At 34.2% G+C, this 18,230-nt stretch overlaps 1 protein-coding gene across 1 annotated transcript in view; it reads right to left on the minus strand.

Annotated features, from left to right (window-relative positions):
• Positions 1-1,296: 1,296 nt before the first annotated feature.
• Positions 1,297-18,230, minus strand: part of GPM6A (glycoprotein M6A) — a 130,535-nt gene continuing 113,601 nt past the window's right edge. Inside the window, exons 4-7 of the mRNA XM_086747389.1 lie at positions 13,992-14,145; positions 12,164-12,240; positions 10,814-10,879; positions 1,297-3,528 (exon numbers count right to left, since the gene is read on the minus strand). Of these exons, the coding sequence (XP_086603515.1) occupies positions 3,376-3,528; positions 10,814-10,879; positions 12,164-12,240; positions 13,992-14,145 (450 nt within the window). The 3' untranslated portion in view covers positions 1,297-3,375. The remainder of the gene's footprint in view (positions 3,529-10,813; positions 10,880-12,163; positions 12,241-13,991; positions 14,146-18,230) is intronic.

Below are 18,230 nucleotides of genomic sequence, written 5' to 3' on the forward strand. Positions count from 1 at the left end.
TTTAATTTAACTACACTCTTTTGTGCAACAACAAAAAAAAAAAAAAGTGCACCAAATGGATTGATCTACAATTGCTTTTCTTGTTTCTGAAAAGCACAATAGTCACAGGCTTAGACTAAGCACAGAAGAGTCTATAGAAATCAAGATCCATACAACCTACCTCAGGATAAACCAGCTTAGGTTGTCTACAAACAGAGAAGAGTCTGGAATGAACTAAATATGCAGAGACTTTGAAGTGAATCAGTTATGACTGATGTGCTGTGGTGTGGGAAGCTCCTCTACTCCCTTGGCTTGTGCTGCTGATGAAAAATTGTTTGCCATTACGGCACATGTTCTCATCAAGAGCACACAAAGAGCCATATAACAGCTAGTTAACTGAAAAATAAACACATTTTGGAACTGTAGTTTAATTAATTTTCCTTAGTAATATCATGTTAATTGGCACAGCTATAGATTTCTCTTAACCACTTAAATTACCATTTACCAAGAAATGTAGCATTGTTATAAAGGTTTTAAAGTATTAGCTACTGTAACATCCAGGTTTTAGTATCCTCTGCAACATTCAAACCGATGTCAGACCAGCGTCTCTTGAGCTGTTTCAAATGGCACTGCAGTAATGTGAATCTTGTCCAGTTGTTCTCTTGACTATTACGTTAAAAATAGCACAAGTATGGCTCACGCTACCTTGCTCTTCCTAGACTATGAAATTCTGCTCTTAGAAATTATTTTACTCTCTTATTCTTAGGATATATAATTTCTGATACTAAATGTTGATAGAGAGACATATTTGAAGTATTCTGCACATGGGCAATGACCGGGAGTTTTAATTCAGTAGAACAAACTACCCATAACTGAGGTACAATTTCTAACCGTGTGAAGGCTGCACACTGTACTTTTACCTGTGTGAGATTTGTAAAGGTATAGGCCAGAGGGAATTTTGTCATTAAGGGGGATAAGAATATCACTCCTTCAAGTCTGGATTTTTTTTTAAAATTATTCATCGCAATAAGATTTTTTTGTCACAGATTTGACAAAGACATATTCTTTATGTAATGTAATATCTCCAGATTATTATTTTTTAAATTTTACTCTTTCTTCTCATAATTTCTGTTAAAGGAACTATCTCCTTGAACAACTAAAAGTAGGTTGTACAAAAATGCATAATACTGAGAACAGTCTTCCAATAGCAAGGACAATAGAAGGAACAAGCTTATTCTATTTCTGGTTACAATGATTTGTCCAGTATAGGCAAAAAAAAACCCCCAACCTACGCAACACAAACAATTAATAAGTACACAAAGTACACAAGTGTGTTTATTACATTTTTGCAAGCACTTTGTTCTACATTTCAAAAACGCCACCATCAAGCTGTTGGCACATTTATGTACAAAACAGATTAATTGTAATGCCTGCTACAAAGCATTCTTTGTGAAAATACAAACTCTAATACCAGAGAAGAGCCAAAAGCATTAACATCATTACATGAGTTTAAAAGACATAGGTTTTAAAAATCAGCACAAACGTTTTAAGACACAAAACTGAAACACTACAATACAGAATCCAAAAGAGGTTCCTAATACTTTTTGCAGAACTGTAATACTGGTACTGCACATTATCAGAAAACAGTTGACCCCGTAGGACAGTCTAAGTGTAAAAAAAAACCCAAAATCCCAAATCAAAAACACAACCAAAAAACCCCCAAAACAAGCAAAAGAAAAGGAAAAGAAAAAAATTCAGTCAACTAATACTACTTAATGCATTATCATGCCACAAGTAACTATAGTATTACCCTCTACTTACTACAAGAATTGTTAAAAATTACTGATGATGCATGACTAGTAATAGTACAAAGAAGAGTTTTACTCAAGAAGTTTTATTAGAAATGCACTTACACTGAGAGAGAATTCACAATGGTCCAATAAGTGCACAAAACTACCTAAGATTTTTAACACTGACAAAAATGTCTTGTCAGGCTACATCACTTTAAAAGACACTTTACAGCATTCTTGTAGCATTAGAAATAGGAAAAAAAAAATCCATCAAATTTGGTCCAATAATACTGACTTTTCTTAAATAGGGTTTTTTGTTTTGTTTTTGATACAGGTAATTCTTTCAAATTAAAGTGACCTATCTTTCTGATAACATTTTCCTATCAAAATAAAGGTTCAAATATATTACTACACTTTCAAATAATAAGCTCTGTAATGGTCTTTCACCTTACTTTAACGTAATACAGGTAAACCAATAGGTGTAGGAAAGCTAGAAGCCAAGCTATAACATTTATGGAAGTCTCCTTTAATATATCTTTTACAGTTCAGACAGGTGCAATCCATTTAAATTTTTAAAGCAGGTAAAAAGACATCTGACTCCTACGGTCACTGCATTTGTGATATATCACTTTCATAAATGTAGCTAAGCAGTAATTTCTTACATCATCACATGAACAGCTCCAATTTAGCATAACCATCATTGAATTAAAGAGAGATCATTCTGTAAAAAACTATGGATAACTATGTCACTTAATTAACAATTGTCTATATACCATAACTCTTTAATAGGTAGCCGTGGTATTGAATTCCTTCAAAAGGCAAGTGGCCATGCATTGTTAGCACCACGGTCTGCATGCTCACAATACAAACAGGAATTATCACCCATAAACTTGGAACAAGAGAATATTCTTTAAAAACATCAATAATGATACAATGTTAACAAAGATAAGAAGCACTTTTTTTTTTTTTTCTTTTTTTTTCCTTTTTATCTCTTTTTTTTTCTTTTTTTTTTTTTTTACCCACTATTACAAATTTAGAAATTGCACCTTTGATTGTTTAAAACGTTCTTAGGACCTTCATGCAAGTTGATCAGGGTCCATCTGGCAAGTTTTCCAAATATAAAGGAAAGACATCAGAGTGTTTTCTTTATATATTGTACGTCATGTACAATGGTCCCTTTGAAGTATACCTGTAGTTAAAGTAGTCATTGAACTCAAAACTAAAAAGTATAAAAAGCTACTTTTTTTCCAAAAACATATAAGAAACAATGCAAAAGGTGTTATGCATAACACATATAAAGTGATTAAAAAAATCAAACACATATTTGTATTTGACAATAGTTTAGTATCCTTGATCTAGCAGAACTAATTAGCTTAAAAGAATTCCTGAAAGGCTATTTAGGAGCTTTGTGGTAGAGAATGGTCACACAAAGTAAGAACTAATTAAGAAACCAAGTGCTAGACAACCAAGAATTGTACATGGGTGATATGTAAGTCACCCAAATTATCTTTTGTGAGAAGCACTTTCAATTGTTTTTAAAATGGTTGGATGGCCTTTAGTTAAACAACAAAGCATTCACATGTTAGAAAGTAAGACAAGGTTTCTTTTATGTGTAAGCGTTGAGCCGCTCTTTAGAGCGAGTAGAATGAATATCATGAAGCTCTTGTTCCTCCTTTGATTTAATATCCTCATATTTTTGCATTCTGCAAGCATCTTTCACATAGGCCCAGTTGGCAGACAAGACCATGAGATAATGGACCTGTAAGAGACGTAACATAGAGTTAGGAATCAACAGAGCTAGTCGGAATCGAGCAAACCTGAAAGCTATAGGGTAGAGATTGAGTTTTCATCAGGAGATAAGCAAGTCAAGAAGTAATACAGCAATATGATGTGAAGTTCAAGCTTGAGCTTTGGTAATCCTCAGATTACTCAGCTCACAGCTGTTATTGTTACCATGACTAGCAGTTGGTTATAAAAAAAAAGAAAAGAACGGAGAAATGAACACATCATCTCTGCTTTACTATATCAGCTAGTCCGCAAATCTAAATGGAAAAATGCCTCCTGGTTATTTCTTGCAGACTTTTCCCCATTGAATCACTATTTGTTAAAGTAGTTGCTTAAGATAAAAATACGCTGTAGACACATCTGTAGTCTTATGATTACATATCTAATACAATTACAGAAAGATTTGCTTTTTCTTTCTTATTGAAGTTATCATTAGCTTTCCATTTAGCCATGATTCCTTTCTTTCATCTAAAACTCTAGCTATTTTGTCAAAATCAGCTGATTTGGGAAAAAAAATTGACAAAAATTGAAAAATATGTTCAGCTAGGCAAAATGTGACAAAATATAGTTACAAGTAAACTTGAGGTCTTAAAAGGGCAAATATCTGTCACCATTTAATCCAGTAATTTTATTTCACTGTTATATTAGTTATATCACAGTTTATTTATGTAATTCTTTAAAATGTATAGAAAACAAAAAGAAGTTAGTTATATGATTTTTAAAATACAACTTCTGTATATATCTTGAATGGAATAGAAACAATGTTCATGTTCCATGTAAATTTTTGATTATGTAAAAATACAATTATTTATTTCTTTAAGAGGAAAAATTAAGAGCTTTCCAAGTGTTCCATCCAAAATCTAAATAAAAAATTAGCTGAAAATAAGGGGGAAAACCTCACAGACTGTGATTATTATACAATTTATTGGTGAGTATTGGAAATTTGACTTGACTCACTTGCAGCCAACACAAATCCCTGGATGAGCTATGATGACACACTCCAAAAAAGCTTGGTTTATTTATGTTAGCAAATGGGGAGGACAGAATGTCTATGAGTACATCTGAGGATTAAACACCAATTAAAGGATATTGGCAATACTGTCACATGAAAAAATGTTTTTCACATGGCTCTGAATAAATTTAATCTGAAAGTCAGTGAAAGATGTCTTACCAGTAGAAAAAATTATGTTCTGCAAATGTTTTCCATTATAAACAGAGGATGGAAAACACTCTCATTGCATTTGAGTGGTGCTTAGTAGTTTATAAAAATCACGTGGTACGGCTGCCAGTGACTGAGCTTAACAACCACTAGATATCCAGTCTTCTGAATGGTGGCAATGAATGATCAAACAAGTGATACATTTTAACACAACACCAATATAAGGAATGAAGCTGAGGCCTCCAAGGAACTTCTGCCAAAAATACTTTATTCAAAACTCCTCCTTCAGGGGCAGTCACATGCTATCTGCAGGCAGTCGTTTTGGGAGTTAGTTTCCTTTATCTTAACGCTTGTGGCCATCTACAGTGTAAAGTCTACTTTGGCTGCCTGTTAGAGCAAGGAACTGCTCTTCTGTCCACTTCAGCTTCGCAAGTCTGGGCCTTTCAGGACATTTCCAGACTTTGAAAGCTTTTCTTTCGAAGGTGGACCTCAAATGTCCCACCTTCAGTATGCTGGATCTGCTTGCAAGGAGTCTCTGACCTTCTCAAAACCTGGCTCCCTCTGAATTTAGGACGTGCTCTGTTGGGTCTGTATACAGCCAGAAAATAAAAATGTTCAGTAATGGTATTCAACTGGTTTATTCTAGGACTTTCTGAACATTTACTGCTCCCCTAGGAGGCTGTCAGATACTTTCTGATGAGAGCATCTCTCACATTTATGTTAATCAACTGCCTCAGAGGCCACAGACAACTTCCTGAAATCAAAAAGATTCCACTCCTCCCTAAGAAATCAAGAAATTAAACTAGGATTCAATTAGTGGAAAATAGAATAGAGTAATCTTAAAAACACCTTGAGATTATGTAAATTCTCCTGTTCATATTGAACTGTTGTAGATGTATGAGTATCTTAGATTCATACTAAAGGAAAAGAACCAATATAGTATGTTCTTTCTTATTTTTTTGGAAATGCTAATTTGTGGCTTTTTCCACAAATGTTTGGTAGCAATTGTTGCTGATTAGTGCAAGCTAATGTACATTTCTTAATCTAGATAATTAAGATCAAGGAAAGCATTCTGATATCCTTCAAAGGACCAAATATTTCAGGTATCTTTTTTGTCCTGGTGATGTACGGCAAGCTTTATTTGAATCCCCATTTGAGGAATACAGTCTGAGTTGAGGAGCCATAAAGTAGGAAGAAGTGTTCAGAGAATCTATGATCTAGGAAAAAAAGACTACAGATAGTAGTATTTCTACATATCTTTAGGAGTTTCTTAGTATCTACCGTACAACTCTAGCAGCACAACCTGTGATGACAGTGTACGTGCTAGAGATGGCAGCATGTACTATGTTACTCTGGGACACTTTCTGGTCAAATTTAGCACACAGGAAAAAAAAAATACAAAACCAAAACACACCTTGTATCTAACTCAGCTGTTCCAAAAGCTTTCACCATGAGTAGTGTCTGGATCAGACATTTCTACATCAAATGAGAGACACTAATGCTGAATCCTCATTCTGCTGAATTAAATGCCTTAAATTTCCTCCACAGTAAAACTCTTGAGAAAAATAAAGAGAAACAAGCTAGTAATCCTAATAATTCTGTCATCTCAGATAATTACAATTTGCATCCTATGAAAATACCAGTACTGGTCTTTTGAGGGTAAGATTTCAATTAAAAAATACAATCTGAACCTCAAACAGATTGTAGACATGAGAATCCTAGAAGTGTGAGGGGTTATCTGACCAGTGTATTACATCTTCTTCATCTTTTAAAACACACGTGACAGAAAACCTTGCAACTGAAGAATATGGGGTGAAAATGGGACCATGTAGGCACATTTCTTATCTTCACAAAATACTTGGTAATGACGCAGTAAGAGACAAATTTAAACCTAATGTCTTCCAGTTTTGCTTGGCATTTTGCTTCTACTAAAATAATAGGCAAACTATGCTGAAGGTACGTTGGCCACAGTCTGACCTTCATTAAACTCCCATTCTACACCCGTCCCTTCCTTAAAAAGTTATAGAACCAAACTTCTGGAATAATTGTTGAAAACTCTTGGAGTTCACATTCACTACAAGTAGCATGACTTTATTGGAAACAACTACTTTAGCTCATATAATGAATATAACCTTAAATACATATCCATGTTATAAAATGGCATATATGTTTAACAGTCCCACAATCTTTGGTTTTTTTTTTGTTTAACACCAAGTTCCTAGATAACATTGTCACACTAAGGAGGTCATCTCTAAGTGGCTGTCTAATTACGTTTCACACTTCCATGTCCTGAATAGCCTGAAGCCTGTGGGGCCCTGTCAAGGCTTATTCCAATTGAAGCAGGGCAGCTTCCACAGTCTGCCTCAGGATGTTTCAATTACAGACATATGCAAGACAGCGCAGGGTCTTCCCAGGGTCTTCTACTGTGTGAAACGTTCCTGCTTTGATTGCTTCATAAGGTGAAAGCATGCTTCAGCCTTTCAAAACTGTAGAATTCCATCTAGGCTAAGAATGGGTTTTGTTTTGTTTTTCCTTTCCTTTTGGGATATGCCATTATGTCAGCAGAGCAGATGTGTAAATAACTTTTTTCTCCTCTTACATGCATCTAATATCCTGCAGAAAAGCACAATCATACTCAGGGAAAGGAACTAAACCCACTTATACATTTTCCTTGTCCTTGTTTCAGGAGAATTGATTGTATCTCCATCTTATACAACATAACTTCTGTGAAAGTTCAGGCAGAAGAGCAGTGCTCACATAGTAACTTTTGAGATGGGAAACTGTATTTCAGAATTCAATTTTGCTGTAGTGGTTTTCAGAAAACATCATAGGCAGGACGCTTACTAGCCTTAACAATCAACCCTTTGGGATGGCAGAGTTCACACTTCATGTCTTCTGTTTCTATCTGGCACAACAAGGAAAACAGAAAACTAGTACGTATTAATTCAATGATCATTTCTGTGGCCATTTATTATCCATTCAGACACAAGAAAGAACAGCAATGTTCAGAATCATACATAGTCCAAATCAAGTACGATTCTAAATCCTGGGTATTTCTTCTGTGCTCAAGACTCGCAAAAAGCACCTACAACATAAATAATTCTATTAGGTTTTTTTCATCTTGGGCTGAAGTCTAAGAATGATAAATTTTCAAAGCAAACTATTTGATAATTTTTCTCCTCTGCAAAATAAAGCTTTCCCTGACATACATATAAAAAATATATGAGTTTTTCTATACATCAATCCTAACTCCTAAGCTAATTCTCTTTTTGAACCCCAAAACAACATTCTCCTCTGGAGACTAAAGAGGCAGCTAGTGAACTGTGAAAAAATTCTAACATTCTTATACAAATCTAAGACAAAGAGAGAGATTAAAGTAGTAGATATGGAAAAATTATGGCTTGTGGCTTATTATGCTTATTATAGCTTATTGACCAATGGTTTTGAAAGTATTAACATTTTTTTTGTGGTTTTTGCAATAAATGACTACATTTTTCTAAAATATATTTTTAAAATACAGATTAACGAAAAGTATCCTAGTGACAGATGGTCTTAATACTTATAAGCAAGCTGATTACTTTGGTGAATTTCATGACAAATATTGACATTAAAGGAGTTAAAGAAATCTGTACATATTAAATAAACTGGCTCTTGCAAATGTCCACAAACCTAGAAGTGAGGATATAATGAAGTATATCAATGTCATGATGTAAAATGTAATTTAAAAGAGTAGATTTTATAAATTCAGTTATTCACCAGTCTCATTGATGATGCACTTCCATTATTGGCTGGTAATAAATACAATACATTTACTACTTTAGTCAGATGGACTATTCTAGTTTAAAGTAACTGAAATAAGTGTTTTAAATTCATAAGCTTTCTCTTTTGTAAAGGACTGGTATTTTAATCTCATTTTTCTGTTAAGAAGCCTTATTAAATTTCACAGATGTGGAGATCTGCTACTGTTGTGCATATATACAAAGACTAAATTCATTGCATTGCATTTGTGATTGTTCTTGCAATAGCACATACAGGGAAGAGCATTGGTTCTCCAGTGACTTAAATGGCTTTTGCACACTTTGTTCCTCACCCTAGCCCATTGTTGATACCTTAACACTTTCTACTAATTTGAGCATAGGATTAGGGGGGAAAAAGATGCTTTCTTCTTTCTATATGAGAGATTTAGAACCCAAAATTAATTTTGCCTCCCCTAAATTACTTTTTCTTTGGGGAAGCAAACTTCCCTAAAGAAAGGAAACTTCTTAATATCTGCTTGTCCAACCACAAAATTCTCAACTTTCCCTCATATCCTGTCCCCAGACTTTGGGATACTGTGCCAAGTGTGAAGCACACTGCTCAACTTATAAATGGGGTCCGGTATGCCAGTTTTTAAAATTACAACAATCAAAGCATGGAATGTGCTAGTCTTCACCAGGAACATAACATCAAAATTGTAAGTTAAAACCAAACAATTTCATTACAAAACTGAAATGCAGACAACACAGTTGCAAACATTTCATAAAGTATACATTTACCAGCATTTGGATGCTACACAATTTACTAGCAGTTAGATCCTGCACTTTCATTTCTGTTGAAACCGTCAGTGTTATCATGCCTGCTCTGTGCAGTCACAGAACCCAATAAAAAGCGTACTTGGATGTGGGTAACCCTTCAAAACTATGTGAATAAATGTGAGCCATCAAAGTCAATTCCTAGTGGATTAGTGGTTGGTTTAACACGTCTATGGCATCTTTGATATAGTACTGTGAGCTTTGAAGAGTTGTTTTTAAACTTGATTGGAAGTATCATGTATTTAAACTATATGGCACATTGTATCTATTTAATTTTCTTCCACTGAAGATGTGTTTGTTTTCAGTGAAAAACTTTGGGTGGCTATTCTGATTCCAAACTCATATTTGAAATGCAGAATTATTATCTGAACAAATTAGCATTTGATAACTATTACTGAATATACTTCAAAAGAATAATGCACTGGAGAACTAACAGTCTCTTGTATATACTTTCCTAAAACAACAACAAAAAAAATACATTGTAATAATTACTATTTGGTCACCACTTCTTCAGCTGGAAATAGAAAAGTCCCAGTTTGGAAAATCAATTAAATTATTAATATATGTTTTATTCAAGTATTTTACTTATTATTTGTAGTCTTGAAACAAAAATGACATTTAAATTATATTTTTTTCATTTAACTATCTCTGCTGTCATGTGATACCGAAAAAAATGGCAGAGAAGAACCAAAAAAATCACTAATGCAAGAGGAATACTAGCTTCACTGAATATTCTCAGAATGTCATTTTTTATAAATGTAATTCTAAGGAGAAAAAAAATATTTATGGGCCTAGTATTCAATGAAAAATTACTAGTAGCAGTACCAATAGTAATCACCATCACTAACACTTTTCTTATGGAATGCATCAGTACCAAGTAGCAGTCATTTTTCATTTACCATTCCAGTGTGTATCATACAAATCTACACTGGTACAGAATCCCCATTCTAAAAATATCTGTGTTTAAGCAGACACAGCAGACAAAAGGCAGAAGAGCAGGGCACTAGCTCATACACTTTTTTTCTCAGTGGAACATCCTCTTTGGCAAAATGTCATCAAATGCAAAGTAATCTTCAATATAAAATAAAGTAAAAATTAGTCCTGACAGAAAAACTGATGCATTCACATATATGCACAGAACTGACAAGAGTCTGCTCCTAAAAGAGCAGCATGGCAAGGCTGTGAATACCCAGAAAGGCATAGGTCATAAAAGGATATTACTATGGTCATGAGACAGACACGTGAGTTCAGACACTTGTCTGAACATAGCAAAAGGACAGTAAAAATTCTTAGCATGTACTCAAAGGTATTTTTTAATTTAAAAAAGTAATCATAATATTCTACTTCAAAGGGAATCCATCAATATGTTCTGAAAAAAAAAAAAAGATAAGAGAGTATTGAATTACAGAATTATATTTAGTAATAGCATTGAGTGATAGTATGGAAATAGAATAACTGATACTAAGTAACAACCAGAATGTATTAGCAATTCAGATAACGACGGAAGCACAAAGCGTTGGGTAGCTTACCATCGCAATGACTGCTGCTCCAGCTCCAGCAAGTGCCACAATGAACAAGTGGAATGTCATGTTTAGCTGCAAAAGGGGACAAAGAAAGGGACTTTCATGGTGGTGCACTAACCAAAAACTGAACAAAAAGTCTGAATAATGTAGAGCAAATACCTGCCTTCCTGGAGCCACCTTTCTGCAAAAGTAATGATCACTAATACTTTTTCCAAAAGATTAACCACTACCTGACATTGTGCTTGTGCCTGTTTTGTTACAATACTCAAGCCAGGGACAAAGCATAAAAGCATAATTCTATTTGAAAATATTTAATTTAAATTATACAATATTTAAATGCCCAATTATTTAAAAATAAACAGTTCAGCACTTGTTCTTTTTTTTTTACAGTTACAGTACTAACTTACTAGATCTACAAATGTTTGTGGTGGTTTCTCTAGTGGCACAGACAGCCTAAGAAAACCCCATTTCCCTTTATCAGCTGCAGCTTTCCCTCCTCATATATTGATTTACTTCCCTCCCAAATTTGCTTATAAAATTTGTCCGTAGGGATATAAACCAGATTATTGAAATAATCCAAATTAACCACGTTCCTCACCCACCTCAACCCAAATTACACCTGGTTTTAATTTCAGTGATCTGGTTTACACAGCAGCCACTGAGTGTTGACTGCACAGCAAGGGTTGCATTTTTTAATATGGTTTTGATGTAAAGGCAGATTGTGTACCTTCACTCTAAATATTTATTCAAACATAGTAAAACCCAGTGAAACATTTAGCAAAGTACCCTCTGACTTCAGAGGGATCAAGATTTTAGCCTCCTCTTTTTGTTTTAGATAAATATGATTTTGCTTGTCCTGTCTTAATCCCTGATAACTTAAAACAAAACCAAAAACCTCAGCTGCACTGAAATAGGTGGCCTTTGCCTAAGCAAAAACTACAAAGAAAAATGTGCTAGGAGTTATTATCCTAACACAATGTAAGATTTGGTCAAATCCATTTGAAATCTTTACTTTCCTGTCACAACAGTAATCATAAGATCTTCAAACAGTGATTCATTATACAGACCTATTCATTGTTCAGTGGGTGCATAAGCTTTCAAAAACATCTCACTAGAAATATACATGACAATAGAATTCTTGAAAAAAATAAAATACAAGTGTATTTAGAAAACAAATGGCTGGAGAAGTTGCACTGACTAAATTTGGTATGTGGTAAAAGGTTAGAAAAAGTACTTGCTGTATTTTCATCACCATAGCTAGAATGAGAACATTAAGAGTAAGAAGAAAACATGCATCAGTTACTTCCTACTATAACAGACAGTATGAATTTGCAAAAAATATTATCATTTATTCACCTCATTAGAGTCACACATCTTGATGAAACTTTCTGATGTGGTGCAAACCTTCTTTTCCTCTCCAATAGTTACAATACCTAGAACAGAATAAATATTCACAGTATTTAGTATCCCTAGTACACAGCAGCTTACTTCATATGAGCCAGAAAAGCTAAGAAATAAAAATTCTGGCTGCTTTGCAGAACTTTTTTTAATAATAAAATCAAGTTTTTGTTGATGATCAGAAGACTGAAGCACCTCCTGTATGAGGACAGGCTGAGAGAGTTGGGGTTGTTTAGTCTAGAGAGTTAGGTAATATGCAGATAATAATTTTTCAACCATTTTTAAAAATATCTTTATTCCACATTTTGAACAGCACAATAATCAAAACACCAGAAAATTATTTGCCACCAGTATATGCATTTACCATGTTGTTCACAAACATTCTCTACCCTCATGTGGAGAAATGTGCTATATAGTGTTTTCAGAAATGTTGATCTGCTACAGAGCTTCTTTCACAAGATATAAAAAAGCATTAGCCAAACATATGCTTTATTGTAATAATAGTTTCTCTATCAGCAAGAATAACTAGAATCTGCTATATTGTTTCCTTTAGGTAATGTCTGGACACTGAAACAAAGACTAGCTTGAAGAAAACTGCTATAACTTGGTTATCATGAGACATGGTACTGTTCTTTCCTATTAGTGATCAGCAGTTTTTACACTGAATTTACAGGAAACAGGTACGTTCATAGAACACACATTTTATATGTTAGCATTCTATGCACTTTAAAAATAGAATTAATAATAAAAGGCATGAATATTAGTAAAATAAAAGGTCATAGAGAGAAGAATGAATACTCTTGATGAGAACCGTACAGATAATCACTTTTTCAATTCATCTATCACGCTAGGGGGAAAAAAAAAATCTATAAATTTAAAAATATTTTTTTCCCATTGTGAAAATAATAATGCAAAATATTTTATTTCAGTTTAAGTGAAATGTTTAATACAAACCAAATTGTTTCATTCCCAAGTAATATAGGATTTTTTATATCTCAAAATAACAATTAAAAATAAACTGCAATTTTATATTGGGCCAAGGCAACAAAAGATAGACTCAAGGAACTGCCTGACGAGAGTATGATTACCCAAAGTTCTGTGGGCTGAGAAACCATTGAGGCCAGAACATTTAGATTCAAATCAGTCTTGTGGCAGAAAGGAATTGAATTGAACACAAGAATTCTCAGACTTTTTAAGATTCCAAGCGCCCTTTTGTCCGAATTTCCCATCCCCCCAAAACACACTTACGTGTATATCCTCAATTTATTCTAACCTTCACAGTTCAGGCTTTAGCCCCACTCTCTCTACCAGCCTCTTAGAGTGTTACCATTTGAGTTGTCACCCTTCATCAAAATTTTTGCAAGAAATGAATCCTGCTGGGTCCTGATTCACCTCCAGGCTCTGCAGAGACAGATGATAACCTAGGATTTCCCGTCTCCAAATCAGTGTCCTACCACAAGATTAAAGAGTCATTCTCCAGATAAATAACTAATTAAGCATTTTAGACAAGTTCTGGCAATTCTAAAAGAAGAGACTAAACCGAAGCCCCAAGCCAAATTTCAGTACTCTGGGAAGATGGACAATGTTGATTCAATTTAGTCAGGCCTGGAAATGCAGTGCCTCTGTAACATACTGCCTTAACTAGTGGGTAAAGAGATAGAAAGTAATGTTTAATAATTGCTTCAGAAACACTGAAACAGTTCATTTCAGATACATGGAAGCAAAGCAATATGATGCCTTCTTTTGTGAAATCTTGCTTTGCATTCAGTGCTCTTCATTCACATACCATACTGGCGAAGATCCAAGCAGAGATTAGCTCCATCCACTACCGTGGCATTTCGGCAAATGGTCCACAGATTGAAGTACATGTAAACAGGCAGAGAAGTGAAAGCTGTAACGCCAAGCCAGGCCAACATAAAGATGTATGTCAGCATAATAAACTGCAGTAAAAGAGGGGAAAACAGTGGTAAGTTAGAATTTAACTGATAGATATTCCATTGCAAAAAAAAAAAAAAAAGGAACCACAGAGAAGTAACAAACACATTTCTGACTGATTTTGTCTGTTTCTATCCTTATTTAAATTACAGGTTTGGTCTGATAATCAATTCACAGTCAAAGTGAATAACGGAGCACTAACATGATGTTCCTGAAGAACAAGTAGTTATGCTTCCAGAAGTTTAAGCTTACTCCACATTCCTGTCACTCTTGGGCCTACGATTGATGCAGAGCACCACATGTGATGTACAGACAGCTGCTTGCTTTGTGAAACATGTCTCTCCCTCTCTTCCATCACCACTACTCCATAGTTAAGACATGAGGCCACATGGTTGTTTTTTCCACTATCAATCACGATGCAAAAAAAAATTAGAATGAAATACTATAGGCTTTGCTTCCCTTTACTTTTAAAACCTGGATCTTAATACAAATGAGTCATTATCCATGGCTGCCACAGAACGTCACTGGCAAATCCACTTTGCATTGAACCAATGAGACAATCTATTTGTCATTTTGTTACTGTATTTAGACATATTTAGGGTCTACATACAAGGGAATTCATCGTTCAGAACAAACTAGGGTGCTTAACTCTGTGTTGTGGTTTTGTTTAGTGAGGGGGGCCTAAGGTGGTTAATAAGAAATGCATTAAATTGCATGCCTTGCAACATGTGTTCTCCAAAGGCTACACATTTTCTTTTTTTAGCCATGAGTCTCATGAGTACAGCAATCTGCTTGTAGGAGGCATTGAACTCTACTGGTCTTCAGGGTCGGTAGTTATGCTGGCACACCCAGCTTCTGTAAATACGTAAGCATACTAGTAAGTACATACGTAAGTACACTAGTACTCTGCTGCTAACCTGAGATGACTAGCAGAGACATTCAGGAATAAAAATTACCTTTTAATTTTCTGCTGTGGAAAAGATAGGAAGATGCTACATGGTTAAATGTGGAAAATAAGTCAGCCTCTAAATGTTGAATCCAAATGGGCCCAAGATTTGATGGCTTCAGAAAAGCTGATGAATCGAAACACATTACTGAACTAAAAAAAAAATGCAGCAAACTAACATTTTTTTAGCTGCTTACCATAGAAACACATTGACTCCGAGAACAAGAAATAAGAGCTATTTTTGAAAGCTGAATAAGCTGGCCCACAATCTGCTTAAAATTAAACCTTAAAGAGTAAATAAGGAGAAAATGGAGGACATTTTATAGTTCTTTTTTAATGTAAAATCTCTCACATCAGATGATAAAGAGAAAAGCCTAATGTAAATAAATACAGATTTTAGTCATGGAAACCAAATAAGGTCAGACTCAAAAAAGTTGTAAATGGTAGTAAAAATTGTTGGAGGGGTGGCTTATTCATGTGGATCTTATCAGGAAGAGCAATCCAAAACAACAAAGAGTTTGAATTTTAGGTGAGGTAGTTTCATTATTTTGAAGTCATGTGATGGACATTCTCAAGCAATATTAAAAAGACCTTAATTTGATTTACTTTAACTCACTTCCAAAGAATATTTAATAAAAGCCATTTTAGTTCTGAGGAAGTGTACTTACAGAGAGACTTAATGTAGTTTAATTAATCCAGTTTAAAATTCAATTCAGATTAATTTTCCTGATTGTCCCTAGGCAGATGAGTCTTTCAGCAGTAGTTTGAAAAGCTGGAGAATTTATAGCACTAAAAATAATTTTCAGAAGGATGGAGAAAAGTAAAAGATAAAGTGAAACAAAGAACAGAAGTATTCTATTTAATACTTTGGGTATCTGCTTTCTATCATTTTCTCCATTTCGTACTCAACACTTCAGCTTCACTTGCCAGTTTGGAAGTTATGAACCATTTTAACTTTTCCCTTAACATCAAAACAGTTTAAAAGGGAAACTGATGTGTCTAATTTACATTTAAAGATTGTGAAAATGTATTCATGCAGATAATGGCTGTCTTCCTTTCCAACATTTCACAGAAATACACCTACTAGAAAACCAACTGATAAAACAGAGAAAGTGATAGTAAAGTCTACTATAAATATACACTACTGAATGTTACAGTAGACTTATCTGAGTGTTAGTTGCTTTGTATAATTGGAATTCTATTCCACCTATTGCAGAGAAAATAGTTAATACAAGTAAATACTGTTCTGTACGCAGTCCTATATATTTTTCATTATTGCTCCTTTATTGTTTTGTGTTTTGTTTTTTTCTCTCCATATTACAGTGTTAAAGCTAATGAGACAACATCTGGTTCAACCCCAGGCACTCATTTACAAATAATTACTTGGAAAATTACGTGGAAATATAGATTCACTTCAGGGCTATGAATTCCCAACTAAAATGCTATGTCTGATCTTAATTTATTATCAAGCTAAAGAGTTGCACTCAATTTTTCTAAAGCTAGAGCAAGAAATAAGACAGAGGGCTCTCTGTATGTTCTCAGAACAGCCTTTACATTCTCAGTTTACTATATTCTAGAAGTATTTTAACGGTAAAACCAGCCACGTATCTTATATTCTGTGAGTTTGAAAAAAACAGACAAGTCTGAGGCCTTTCAGCCTCCTTCTAGAATTTCTGAACAAAATAATATTTAATAAATTTAGTACATCTTTCAGTGTAGTACATGCATAATGATGTAACAGAGAACTAAATATTTTAGTTCTATTACTGAACTGGACTCCACATGGATTCAGGAATCTTCCTATGCTGTGATTACCACCAAATGGAGGAAAAAGATCAGCCTTACTATAAGCATTAGAATTCCTATTTCATATCTTTTTATTTTCTGATCTGTAGTAGGCATGAAACTCTCTGTAGCCTTGCTTGCTTAAAAATCTGTACTGAGATAATACAAAGCATTGGTATAACAAAGAGGAAAAAAACCAAAGCTTATTAGCCTCTAAAAAAATCTGCCTTGGGCATAGAATAAGAGCAGGAAAAATCTATCAGATGATGGCTGCTGGGAATCATAAGAGCTGCTTTCTTAGAGAGAATTGCCTGCTTCTTTGTGAAAAGGGTTCTCTTTTGAAAACATGAATCCATTTGGTTGAGTAGCTCAGGAAAAGTGAATCGAATGCTGATTTCATTTTAAAAAGATATTTTAGAAAAGGAAGATTGAAGAGCTAGTGGCTCAATGGCTAGTGGCTTCAATGATATGCCATTCATATCATGACACCAAGAAGATAGGAGGAAAAATACAGAAATTTCCTTTGTTTCATGTAAGAATAACTAAAATGCAAAACTTTATGTTAAATCACTTAGTAGCTATGAGCTATCCCTGGAAGCTGCTGTCACTGATATCAGTGAAGCAAACCACAAAAATGTGATCTGGAGAATAATATGCTTTCTGCTGTAGAAGCAGTAAAAAGCAAAAGGTTAACTTTGCACAACAAGTTATTAGTTTCTAGGAATAGGAGGTGTTAGCTTATAAATTCTTGTTATAATGGAATGAAATTGTGAATTTATTTTTTTTTAAACCATAGGTGAAGAACTAAAGTATTTCTTTAGATAATTTTTTCTGCTATTAAAATCTTCCCTCTTTGCTCTAGAGACCTTACAAGAAATGCTTAAGGAGCCTGTTCACTCCAGGAATTAAATTCAGAACTCAATCTCCTGAGATTCAAAGGGATCTTTCTCCTTTGAAGTAGCATTCTGCTATGTGACAAGCCAAAGATTTATGAAAGAGCAGTACAGCATCTTAAAGAGGCACTACAGTTTTTCTTTAGTGTGCTATGTATTGCATCAGTTGTGAAAATTACTTTCTCTGATCCAACCAGTTTTCACTGTAAGAAGCCAAATGCATAAACTCAAAACAAACTGGAAGTTATAGTGAAATTTGTCTACCAAATCATGAAGATATATGTTCATTAATTGATAGTCAGTTCACATTGGGAAAGAATAGCTAAAATAGATAATTATTTCAACAACAAAAAAAAAGATCTTTAACTTTTGTAGTGGTTAATTTCTTGTACCAATACCATGCCTGGTAAAAACCTCTTGCCAGATTTTATAAGCTTTTCATTGCCAGTAATGGTTTTTCCGAACC

This window comes from Chlamydotis macqueenii, chromosome 4 (assembly GCF_036417535.1).
Source record: "Chlamydotis macqueenii isolate bChlMac1 chromosome 4, bChlMac1.mat, whole genome shotgun sequence".
In the NCBI taxonomy this organism is placed as follows: Eukaryota; Metazoa; Chordata; class Aves; order Otidiformes; family Otididae; genus Chlamydotis; species Chlamydotis macqueenii.